The sequence below is a fragment of the Apium graveolens genome, chromosome 9, assembly GCF_009905375.1.
Source record: "Apium graveolens cultivar Ventura chromosome 9, ASM990537v1, whole genome shotgun sequence".
NCBI classification, from domain to species: Eukaryota; Viridiplantae; Streptophyta; class Magnoliopsida; order Apiales; family Apiaceae; genus Apium; species Apium graveolens.
In genome coordinates, this window is record NC_133655.1 from 141,419,132 (window position 1) to 141,432,950 (window position 13,819).

Sequence of the window (13,819 nt, forward strand, 5' to 3'; positions counted from 1 at the left end):
AATATCTTGACAACTAGACGGTGATACTACAAAAAACTGCTAAAATTCTTGACACTTTATGGTGATACTCCACCAAAAAACTACTCAAAGTTGCAAGGCATTATCCACCGAGAGAATAAAAATGGTACAACTACAAGGGTAAGGCTGCTCGGAGAGACGAAGTCGCACTCTTCACGAAGTCGCTTTGTCGAAAGAGAAATATAAAAACTCAAAAAAGCAACTACAGAAATGGAAACAAGTAATAAACATTGAAACATGTGTCTTCTTGTCTATTCTTCGTTGCTAAAAAGGATGGATCTCCAGTATGACTGCAAAATTTGGTATGTTTCCATGACTTGCAAGCAACCACCTCATACATATAAATTTTCCTTGCGGTATTCACGAACAACAACAGGAACACTTGTAGGAGGTATCTGAAAAACATTAAAATTTACTATTTCTTACGAGGGAAACAGACTGAGCACAGCTTCGAGTCATAAAAAGCTAATAATATATAGATTGAACAGAAAAAGCAAATGTTTATACCAAACTTAGAATCAAAGAACTACGATACAGTCAAAACTTTGACTTACCATCCCATAATCTGTTATGATCATTGAAACATAATCTGAAGGTGTTGCATCATAACTGTTGACATGTAAACAGAATATTTAATATCACGTATACTTTCTCTACAAAACTGGCAATTAATGTAGACAAATGCTAATCCTTTCTTACACAAGATTAAGAAGTTGTAGATTTTCACTTTTAGCCCAATCCTTCAGATAATTCAGGTCGTCTCTACCATAAACGTTCGAAATGGCATCAGGATCACCTACAGAACATGAAACGAATTGTAGAACCAAGCTTGCAACCAGGGAACATGTTACATATAATACAGTACTAAACCCCAAATAGACATACCCAGTTCATTAGAGCAAATTGAATCCAGCTGAACTCTTTCATGAAATTTATATGCTTCACAACAGACTAAGACTGGGACACGGAATGCATGAGCAACCATAGCAACGGATGCAGTCCCAACCCTTGAGTAAACCGTTCCATTAGATAACACGGATGAGGCCCCCAACAGAACCCGAGTAACTTCATGCATGATGTAGGAAACAGCATTGATATGAGTGTAAGTACAATTGAGACCCTTCCCTATCAACCTACGAAGTAAGAGTCGTCCCTCAAGCTTTGGACGTGAATCTACTATTACAACACGAAAGCGTCTGCCAAGCTCATGTGCATGTAATAGGATCATTTCCACAGCAGATGATGATCCATATGTTAGGAGAACATCTCCATCCCTCACTTTTGTTACAGCATAATTAACTATCACCTGATCAGCCAGTATAATTTTCTCATTTATAAAGCGATCAATATCTGACAGAAGAGTTGATTTTGCTTCCGTCTCAGAAAGAGTCAAAGGTAAGTTTGCAATTCTGGTTTTAACAAATTTAATTGCATTACCCATGCTGATCGAAATGGGTCTGCATTCTATTAAAAATGAAACATAACAATTAATTTTTGCAGTTAAATCTCGGTTAAGAGCTTTTTCGGCTGGTGTTGAATAGCTTTTTATCGATTCTTGGAATGCTTGAAGCATTGCAATGCAGCGTGCATTGCCACCAGATATATCTCCAGCTAAATACCTTATCCCAACCTGACAGAACGCAGAAGAGTTGCTAGATAAATGCCCAAGAAAACAAGATCTGGATTGTATATATGGTTTTTCTAGTGTGTCTCCAAGGGCACACGCTAAGAATCCGTGCTTGATGAGTTGTCAAAATTTTATTGGTGGAGATTTTTGTGCATGCACGGGGTCCATCATTATTAATAAGCTCTCCACCAATAAAATTTTGACAACTCATCAAACACAGATTCTTAGCATGTGCCCTTGGGGACACTAGAAAATTCGTTGTATAAAATCCTAGGAAAATTAGAGGCTTCAATTGTTTTAGCACAAGTTATAGATCTAATGCCTTTATCACCAGGAGATCCCTTTTGAAATTTTCAGAAAGACATGGCCTTTGTTTATATCATTATATGTTTGCATCGAGGTATGCAATTCACATATCTTAGGACAAATGGGCTGCTGGTTTAACAATTTCTTCTTCCATTTTATTTTATACTCTACTCCATTCTTCAGTATTCCACAATTGTATTAATGTTTTTAGATAAAAGCAATGAATATTCTTGTATATCCTAAGCTCTCTAACTGTCTCAGTATTACACCTAAAGAATTGTGTGAACAAGTTACTGAATAAGCATGACTGAGTAAGCACGTGTGGGAAGAACCTAAACTTAATTAGTTCCTGTTGAAGTACCTTATAAACAGCAGGGTGAACTGGATCAAGGTGGAAAAATTTTGATTCCAGATCAGGAAGCCGTGTACCATGTTCATACTGAGGTAGATGCCGAAACAGTTCAACTCTACTCCTTGCCTCTCTTTGTTTAACCACAGCACGCTTTTTAGCCTTCTCTACTCTACTCTCATCATCAAACTGCAAGCGTGGATGAGGAACTTCTTTCTTCCTATCTTTATCTGGTGCACGATCACCTCCCCTTTTCTCAGTTGATGCAATTGAAGAGCTATCTTTCTTTTGTGAAGCAGCTTTGGGGGCTTTCACGTTTCCAGGAGCTGCAATCCCAGTGGACGCAGGTGCTTTTTTTCCTTCAGCTTGTTTTATATTTAAATCAAATCGTCAAAACAGAGCGAATGATCGCACAATACAAGGTGTTAATTTGATAGCAAAAACAAAAAATTAAATGCCCAAAAACAGCTAAAATTTGTAATCATTGTAGATGATCTAATTTCTAGAACAAGTTTCTTACAAAAAACTTTTAGAAAGTTGAACATTCGGTTGATTACATCCTACATCAAAATACCAAAGGAAATGACTTCTTTCATTCTTTCTAAAGAAATGTGAACAGTAATCTATAAAAATATGTAACTAGATTGGTATGAAAAAAGTAAACGGAAGGGATTCTGCAATCCAATTTAAGCAAAGAGGATGACAATATAGGTGCCTAAAAGTACTATAACCTAAGGTTACAGCTGTTCCCAAGCTTCTGGTTAAGTGTCTCGCCAACAGGCAATGAATCTTCAGTAAAGAGCCACAGTTGTTTCATTTTGTTCTTCTAAATAATAAAGGCTTCACGTGTTCACCATAAGACAACACATCATCTGCCATCTGATACTTATTTGACACATATATCAGGCACTTATCTAAAAAGTATGATTTCTCCATCGTTAACAAGATGTCTGATTCTAGACATTGGTTTGAAAATATTCCCCTCATTTTGTACTAAGTTTGTCATGTGCACCGCATCCAAATTATCAAGCTTACAATACTGGTATGTAAACTTATTTGTTATTAGCCTACTCAAAAGAATGTATAGAATACCGGTAAAGTTAAAGATTCAACCGATATCTCTCACCTGTACACATTAGTTCCAGAATCTAAATAAATAAGGACACAATTTTCATGGGGAAAACAAAATAAAAAAAGAGAGCAACTTGTACAGGCAAAGTGCAAACAACGCATCTTGCACGCACACATTCACAAGCGTGCACTTGTTAAATGGACACTAATTTGAGTGGTTAACTGCTTATCCTCCAAGCCTGATTCCATACACATGGGAAACAGATTCATTAAAGCCAGTGTTCCAGTATGATCATCACAATGTCAAAGCAGATTTGTGACAACGTAAAACATAATGTCATTTCTTAGCTTCATGCCTTTCTAGTTCTAAATTTTTGTAAGTGGACTGTGTTGATATAGCGATGAATTTGTACTTCCACTAATAGGGGGAATAGGGGTGGGATAGGGCATTGCTTTAGCATATAGAGCTTAGTCTTCCATTACTAGCATTCTTGCTTTAAAGCTACCAAAATCACTGATTTAAAAACAAAAAACACAAGCGTCTCGTACTGTGTAAAAGTAAAACATGTCAGTACAATAATAATTTTCTCATCCATTTTAAGTACCTTTTGCAGCAGCTTTTGCTGCTCGTTCAGCCTCCTGAACAGCACGCCTTTCAGCCTTCGAACTTGTCCCCTTCGCAGTACCTTTTGCTGCTCGCTCGGCCTCCTGAGCAGCACGCCTTTCAGCCTTTGAACTTTTCTCCTTCAAAGGCTTCAAACTTGCATAGCTTTCATTTTGAGCTCCAGTAGGAAATCCACCTTTTTCTGCAAGCGAAGTCAGTAATCTTCAGTCAAATGCAGATTACTTTTTTCTTACTAGATTGAAGATAAAGTTCATGGTCCAATGTAATTTATGAACTAAATATGCAGTTAAAGAGATGATGAAAAAACTAAGTAGCAAATACTCAAAAAATTATTAAATCAAAAATTTAGGCCCATGTTGCTTGCACGTTGTCCGAAAGTGAACATCCATAATTTCAAATGATTTTTACTTTGATGAAAAATCTAATGATACTAGGTTACCCCTTTTAGTGCCGAAAGTGTTATAGTTTCTTTATACATAGTTTTTTGTTGTATAGAGTGGTACACATGCATTCACACTTATGTCATACTTGTAAAGACGTAAAGACGAGGCTAGACAACCCTGTACCACCTAACCGCCTAGACGGTTAAGCGCCCTCATAGACGGTCATTAGGCGGATTATACGTTTTACTATAAAAATTGGGTATATTTAATATATACATCCATTTATATGTTATAATAATATAGATTTAGCCATTACATACACTACCAAAAAGCAAATACTATAATTACATGTCAAAGTAAATACATTAATGTTATACCCAATGATATATGTTATATGTTTGTAGTTTGTGCATACATCTAATAGATATACATTCACGTATATATCTGTACATAAGAAAGATGAAGAAAAGAAGAAATATACATATGTATGTAGATATGTATGTATATGTTTATGTATATATGTATGTATTTAAAAGATTAGAAGAAAAATTAGAATATTGATGGTCATTAGGGTTAAGTGTGAGTTAATAACTTGAATATGGGCTGGCCCATATGAAAGTATACTGGGTTGGACTTGGTCAAAGATAGACTGGGCTAGCCCATGTTAAAATAAGACGGACTTAAGCGGATTTGGACGGATTTAGATCTCGCCTAGCCGTCTAGACGCCCTTATGCGTCGCCTACCCACTAAAAATGAAGACGGGTCGGACGCCTACCCATTTTTTACCGCCTAGGCGACGTCTTAACAACTATGCTTAAAATGTATATATAGCTTTTTACATGGACCGGATGCAGTTACCAACTTTAAGTTATTATAAGGTAAAACCTAATGTTTCACACAATGAATGTCAACTGTATCTAATGTACTTCATCAATTATGAAATCATAGAGTAGAGTACTGACAATAAATTCCAAAAGTTATGTTTGGCTGAAGGGATCAAAAATCCCAGATTAAGGCTCCATTTGGGAGTGCTGTTGAAAACTGCTATACTGTAAGAAAAAGTGCCGGTGGAAAAAGGGTTGTCAGGAAAATTAGATGATTATTTGGTAATTTTTTTTAATTTATGCATATTTTGAGATATAATATATAAAAAAATGTTTTTGAGAAGATTTGATGGTGAAACTGATAGCTATTTTCTGCAAAAGATGAAAACAGCTTTTTCCAAAAGCATGGGGACATGCTTTTGCTAACAACGGCTTTTAGACCAAAAGCGCTTTTGCAGCTTTTAGAATTTACCAAACACTTGTCTGATTGTTTTTCAGTAAAAAACTGTTGTATCTGTCTACAACAGTAATACCAAACGGGGCCTAACTACTTTTTGTCATTTTTTACTAAAAAAATTCAATACTAGATTCTATCACATTCTAGTTTGTTTAGGTGGAATACTATGAGGGTGGGACACAGTTTACGAGATAATGTAAATTAAAATCACAAAAATGAAAGAAAATTTGGAAATGATCTTGGGCTTATAACCCTTGTACACAAACGTAGGCTGAGATTAATTCAATGAGTTTGATGCATCTTCTCCTTGGCAAAAGTCCTAGAAACTGAGTTGGGGGGCCATTAGACTACACTTGTCCAAAGTTGTCATCTTTAGGTGCCAAGTTAAAAAATCAAACATCATATATTGTACGAAACACACCGCATATACGTATTCTTTGAATGAATGAACACCCCGCATATACGTTTATGTAGTTCTAATATGTGTTCCCTAAAAGATTACAAAAAACATAAGTTCTTTGTGCATAATTGTCTAGTGGAACCAAAAAACAGAAACTTTTATACCAAAATATAGCTGATGATGTTAAATGTAGATGGATGATACATGAAATCATATTTCACCATAAAACTCAAAGTCATAAACCATTTATAGCTTTTTAGAGAGAACTAGCCAGTAGTCACCAAACATAATAGAAGTACCTGTGTTGCACACTCATGTATACATATCTTAATAACAAACCTCGTAATTTATCTAAATCTTTACTTCATGACAATAGTTGAGGATCTGTACAGATATCTGACACAGGGTAAGACAAAGGGGATTATACATACTTCAGCAGAAAATTCTAGAAACACAAATTTGCGAATACAGTCTCGATATACTCATTTATTGAGACTTTCAATTTTTTCATGACAAAAGATTACAATTGTGTATATAGACAAACAAAATTAAACCACCAGGACTTAACATACCGTAACTTAATCCTAATCAATACCTATTTCCCAATAGTCATTAACAAACATTAGTAGATAGGGAAACATTCATCTAATCCAAATACAATTAAGCTACTACGAAAATTCAATCATTTAATCTCTATACAATATAAATGAATATAGTATAAGGATAACTATTAAGTAACTTCTTACCTTTGTTCTCTGCATCAATGTCAAGTTAAAACTGTAGTGAGAACAAAGGATTGATAATAGCTTCAAAATTTGATAGATACAGGGTTCTAATACAATTTTCATCATTCATGGCAATGACAAGGATGATAAGTTTCAGTGCATTTTAATCAACCACAAAGTTTTATACCTTCAAATATATGTATAACCCAGATAAATTATATACGCCACCCAGGAATCTATAAGGTTGGTCGATGATGAATAACGAAATAACGGGGATTAAAAAGACAATGTTTACTCCTGACGGCCATAGTGTCTTGTGTATGACCTCAATTTTCTAATGATTTTCAACCAACGTTGGGGGATTGTGGCTAGTAAAATCAAGCAAGGAGGGATAGCTTGATCACATATATATTATTCAAGTCTACTGTGAAATTACTTGATGTGAGATGAGATGGGAAGTGAGATTACATAAGAGTATTCAATGCAAGGTAATAATCCATAACAGAGAAAACTTTACGGAATTGCAACATCGACTGTGCTGTAAAACTCGCAACATGATTTCTATCTATGCAGGAGTCTTTATTAAAAGCACAAAAGTTTCCTCTATGGCTCTACCATAAGATGGCATATCTTTCTTTTTTGCACATATATTATATAAAGGCCGTATTAACTTTCCTGATTAACATCCCCCCTCCCCACGGCCCCTTCTTCCACTTGATTTTAGTTAACCTATTGCCAATTTTTTTAGTAATGGTGGTAATCAACAGATCCGGTCTTTCACTAAATTTCAAGATTTTACTAAACAATCAATTCAAACACTATCTTTCATGGCTTGTTAACGTCTTTTCCTTGCGTTAATTTCTAAAATTTTCACATGACAATTTTAACTTCAATCTAAGTATCTACTTATATCTTCAATTGTACTTGCACTACTGCCAAACATCTGTGCATGTGTTTAGCTTATTGAAGGCTGATTTTATTACATACTAGGATCATTCCTGTAATGAATTCCTTATGTCTACATGACTATGCATCGCTTTCTTGGTTACACGCAGTACAATGGTCAAAGACCGCTGAAGTAACTATATGAATTATAAAAAAATCCAAATATTTTCCTCAAAAGAAATTGGACTTACCCGATTTATGAACATGTAAAAGCCGCATAACAATAAAAGGTTGCACCAATTCCCTTGTTTGAAAAAATAACTTATTTCTCACATGTAGACACATGGAACTGAAAGCTGATGTAGTCATGTGGCAGATAACGCTAAACAATGATATCTTTGTATTTTTCTTCCAGAACAACTTGACTTTCTCAATTTTGAAAAAATAGTATATAGTTTCCTTTTTGGGACGTCCCTCTCAATTGTATATGTTCCAAAAATAGTAAAGTTCTATAATATAAAAAATAACTACACCCACTTCCATCCACTACTTTCTTCCACTACATTTACTTTATACATTAAATATTAACCGGTCCCACCATTTTACCCACTTCTCTTAATTTTCTCCACTAAATTACATTTTTTTCTTAACCTCCATGCCACACCTCCTACGTATACTAATCAACGGGACAGAGGGAGTACATAAGTAACACAGTACAATAATCGTTAGTTGTCTACCAGGGAAGCCAGCATATATCATCATCATAATTATTTTCTTTGTATAAAACATATAGTGATAAATACATTTATTAAAACTAAAAATCATTAAATTTGGAAGAGATGATCTGAAGTAGCATGTATCTACTTTTGCATCTAAAGTCAGGATAGACCGTACTACTGGGCATATCAAATTTTGCATACAACGCTGTTAGAATATAATATGAGATCTTGTTGGTGCCTTCCTCTAACACCTTAAGGTTTTAGGAGAACAGGTAACTTAACATGTAAGACTGATTACAACACAATCCTATATTTTTTAAAAAGATGTATTCCTCAGCTGTCATTTGACTAAAACTATAAAACTATGTGGAAGAATTTAGAAACACCGAAAAACAAAAAAAAACAGTAAAGAACTTTGCGGAGCTAAACAACCACACAAACTGAGCTATAACACCAATATCCATATCAGCAGTTAAAAAAACAGTAATAGCAAAGAAATACACAAATGCAGGCAGCTTACCAATCAAATTAGTGGAACCGCTGAGCATTGACACAGTCGTAAGACTACTAGCAACAACACTCCCCTTAGAATTCTTCTGTGCCATCTCAATCCCACCAACGGGCAACGAAGACGCCACAACTTTCCCAGAACACTCCCCTTTAGAACCCGAAAACTCACTAGCTGGATTATAGCTACTCCCAACAGCAACAGACTCAACCCCAACCCCAATTCCAATTCCACCGAGTGAATAACTATTATTATTATTATTATTATTATTGTCTGAAAAGTTAATAGGCGGTGGAATCATTACAGGAGACAACGAGTTACCTGAAGGAGACACAAGTGGAGATGTCAATGTTGTTGTTAAGGTGGTTGTTGGTGTTGGTTCAGATGGTGGGGCCCCTGGTGTGAAAAACCCAACTTGTCGGACCTTGGGATCTATCACCATGCGTGATGAAGCTCGGCGAGGATCCATTAGATTGGGGGGGGTATAGATACAGGGTATTTGTGCGTATATGTTAGGGTTTAATGGAAAACTCACAAAGTACACAGTCAGGTGGGTTTCTTATTTACCAGTGATGTTGGTTGGGGCGCACAGTGTATTACCTGATAAGATTGGAGTCACTCTACTGCCTGTGCCTTTACTCCTATTTTATTTTCAACATTATTTTATATAATTATTGCTACTTTATAAACCGTGTCAAGTTTGAACGAACTTATTTCGTATATGATATTTTCAAATTATTTTTTATAAAATTTGGTTACATTTTGTTTTTACCAAAATTTAGAGCATACCTCATTAATAATTTGAAATAGACTCAATTAAAGATCAATTAAAGATGCATAAAAGGCCCATCGGACCGGATTTTTATTGGCTCTTAAAAAATCGGGTTTTGACCGGATCAGGTTTTTCGGGTTTTGATTTTGACTGGACCGAGCCGGACTTTCCGAGAAATGTCAGAGCCCGTTTATCGAGCTTTTTTCATGCCGAGCTTTACCAGACTTTTTTTGGGGCTGAGTTGGATTCGACCAGGTTTTTTTCTAATTTAAATCGGATCGAGTTTTATTAAAAATTATGAAGACTATATATGTTAGCACCTAGATCATTGTAAAAATGTATTAGTTTGCATTAAATATTTTATGAAAATACTAATATATTGAAAACATGTAAGTTCGGCAAAAAATGAACATGTTTATAGAATAATATGTTTTATAAATGTTATCCAAATATATACAGTGTACTTAATATATCGTCATTCATTAATTATACAATATAGTACATAAATAGTATTATTAATTACAAATATTTAAATATATATGTGTTTAAAGTATTATTAACATTTATAGTAAATATAAATACATAAATATATAATGAAATATATTAAATTAATCAAATTTTAACCGGGTTTTTTCAGACTTTTAAACGGGTCGGGCCGGATCGAAACCCGCACTTTTAACCGGGCCAGGTTTTGCCTAAAAATATAGGATCCGTCAAACCCTAAGCCCGGGCCGAAACCGGGTCGGGCTTGACCGGGGCTTTGACCAGATCGGGCCGGATCAGATTTTCGGGCTCGGACTTTTGTGCATCTCTAAATCTCTAAACTGAATCGGGACAAACCCCCAGCTAATCATGCAACCAGATTAAAAAATAAATAAAGCAAGCTAAATAATTAGATGCTTTATTTCCGGATTGCTTAATTAAATGAATACAAATATTCTGAAAATTAAAAATGAAGGTAATGATTTCTTGAGTAATCCAGTCTGCATCTCCCGTGGAAATAGTACATTCACAATTGACCCTCGAATTAATTTCATGGATAATGCAATATTCATAGGACGCAGTTGCAACGAAGCTTAGAGACCTCATGTTATGAATAAATATTTTTTTGTGAGAAGTGAGCACATGCGAATTTCACCCCCGATTTAAGAACACATCAGCTATCTACCTACCAGATATCAGCTATAGACATGCCAAAAGTGTTGTTGATGCGTGTAATGTAATAACTCGAATTTCTGAGACTTTGTAAAATGCTTAATGAATATTAACCCTGACAATCGGGGGGAACTTTTTAGCCCACACTATGTTGTGCATGAGAAATTTATTTTTCGAGTCGATAACATGATTATACATACCAAATTAGTATATGTAAACGCTATTAGTTTTCGAAGAAAACGAACTTTGAAAAACGACCATATATACGGACCGTCAAGGATTACGAGAATCACAATATAATTACAAATTTAAAATCCTACAAATTCAAACCCAAGTACGAGACTTCAAAACGTAAAGGACATATAAGAAATGATTTACCCCGCGAACCGTTTACGAAGGTTTACTACGAAAATGAATAAGCGACGAACGAACGAACGCGTAAGCAATTAATAAACGTATCAAACCAAGCTAACCGTACAATCTAACTAGAGTAAGAAACTAACCATGGTTAGTAACCAAATAGTAACCTCGCTAATAGAAATGATAACCTAGCTAGTAAATAGTGACGTAATAGTAACAAAGTACATAAACTAGTTTGTAGCTTGGAAACTAGGATAGCTAGCAAAGATTTTTATTAATTTCCTAGTACTAGGTGATATACACAAGATTATATCACAAATCTTTCACAAGAAGCATTCAAGAAAACACAAAAAGCTCTCTCTTCTCTCTTCCTTAGCTCCATTCGGCAAAACAAGAAAAAAAGGGAGAAATCAAATTCAAAATACCAACTTCTAGCCATGGCAAAATTCCACAATTAAATCCCAAGATTCATACCTCCTAAACTAAGGTAAGATAATTTTTTGAGAACATGCTATTAAGGTTTGATGGGTGAAATAAATTTAAGAAAAGTGATAATGAATAGTAATGAATAGTAACTCTTCTTGGTTTAGTAATTTTTATGGCTTGATCTAGGTTTCTTAAACTCAAAAAAGCATCCCAAGACTCCACCATCAAGAAAAACACATCACAAGCTTGCAATAAAGGTATAAATCATTGACCAAACTTTGTTTAAGGTTTAAGTTTCAAGAAATTTTGAGATCTTAGCTAGAAACCTAGTTTTAATAGTTGATTTGCTATTATCTTGATGTTTAGTTAGTTAGTATTAAGGTTGATAATTGTTGCCTCAATTACATGATGTTCTTGAGAGGAGTTAGTGTTAATATGATGATATAGTGGTTGTTGATGGTTGAATAATGATTTAGGACGTAAACGAAACTCGAATCGTAATCGTAACCTCGTTAAAACGAACAAAACACAACTTAAGTTTTCTGCAGAAGTTACCGGGTGTATAAACTGTAGTTTCTTGAAAAGTAAGACTTGATTATAATTTACAATGTTATGAGGATCGTTAAGGCGCTTGAATTTCTTAATTTTGATTTACGGATCAAAAGTTATGATCGTTTTAGTAAAAGTGATTTACGCGACAAAAACTACTACGAATTACGAACTTTAGAAATAGAAATGATCGACTTAAAAATATAAAAAAATGATGAAATTTTTACAGAGATTAAGAAATAGAGTTTATTAACTTCTATAAAAATTTCAAGTGAAAATATGGATTTTTCAATTTTATAAAAATGTCGGAGCCGAGACCGCGTAATTAGAAAATCATTAAAAATCGTAAGCGAAGCCGAGGGTCGAAATGTAAAAGGCATAAACGGCCGTAAGGGATTTCGGAAAGAAATCGAACATAACGAGGACTTGTGCTTAATGTAATAGTAAGAGTAAAGTGAGTTGCGTGAACGATTAATAAGTATCGCGTATGTACGAGTCTCCATAAATAAGAACGGGATCTAACGAAATGATACATGTTTATGATTATAGATTTCCGAGCGGGCCCTAGAGCATCCTCCACCTCAAAGTACCCAGGAAAGTTTACGAACCCAACTCCATATACTGTTGTGTTGCGAAAAGATTATTTTACTGTCTTTTGTATAAATGTCATGCTTTCCATGATAATAGCATTTTGAGTTTTACGCATTAATAACTATTGTGTTACGATGTATATATCGTAGAATATTTTAGCGCTACCATAAGCGTGATGTATAAATCATAAGACCGAGAGTCGGTCGAAGTTTTAAAATGAAAACTCGAGAATCATCCCGGTGATATTTCGGACGATCAAAAGTCCGTACTTATTTTATTCCAAGGGACTTAATATCCACTTACGAAGTATTTAATACCTCAAATTCATTTAAAACGATTTCCGAAAATCGTATCCCCTCAACTATGTTTTGTTACTCGATCAATGGATATATTTCAATTATTCATTTGATATAGGAGAGGTATTCTCCAACGCTGAATTATTTCAACTCAATTATTTATAATTAATATATATTACTTTAATTATTTAAAACATAAATTAGTTGAGTAATATTATTTCAAATATTCTTTTAAAATATAATTGTTCGAGGTTTAATTATTTAATAATTATGATTTAATTATTAAATACTTATCAAATGATTTAATATGATTTTAAAAATCATAAAACCTATTTTAAAATATTTTTTGAGTTTCAGAATATCATACTAATACTTTCAGATCATCGAAGAATATTATCTCGATAAAATTAAATATTTTGAATACAGTTTCAAAAGAAACTCCCCCTTATTTATTCATCTGTTGACAACGGTCAACTCATATATCATAGTACTTCCTCCGAAAATTCTCGGAAGTACATATATATACATATATGAGATGAGCTGTACCTATCAACAAGCAAAAACGCTTGGGAAACTTCGATATAGTTTGATGTTCCAATTATATGATAGGATTCTTAAAAGGACAAGGGAGGGGTAGAGATCCAGTACTCCATGGACTGGGGAGACTGTCATTTTAATTTCCGTATGAAAATATACCATGTGTACTGAAGGATATACGAAGTATGCAAAACATACCCGAGGGAAAGGGGAAACATATAAAGCCCGAATGCGT

General features: G+C 34.4%; 1 protein-coding gene across 1 annotated transcript; it reads right to left on the reverse strand.

Annotated features, from left to right (window-relative positions):
* Positions 1–4: 4 nt before the first annotated feature.
* On the reverse strand, positions 5–9,521 carry LOC141683909 (uncharacterized). Its single transcript, XM_074488715.1, has 7 exons — positions 8,911–9,521; positions 3,977–4,177; positions 2,313–2,665; positions 904–1,648; positions 718–814; positions 573–627; positions 5–413 (listed from the first exon to the last, which is right to left on the reverse strand). The coding sequence occupies exons 1-7, from the start codon at positions 9,365–9,367 to the stop codon at positions 351–353; spliced, it is 1,971 nt and encodes a 656-aa protein (XP_074344816.1). The 5' UTR covers positions 9,368–9,521; the 3' UTR covers positions 5–350.
* Between the last annotated feature and the right edge of the window lie 4,298 nt (positions 9,522–13,819).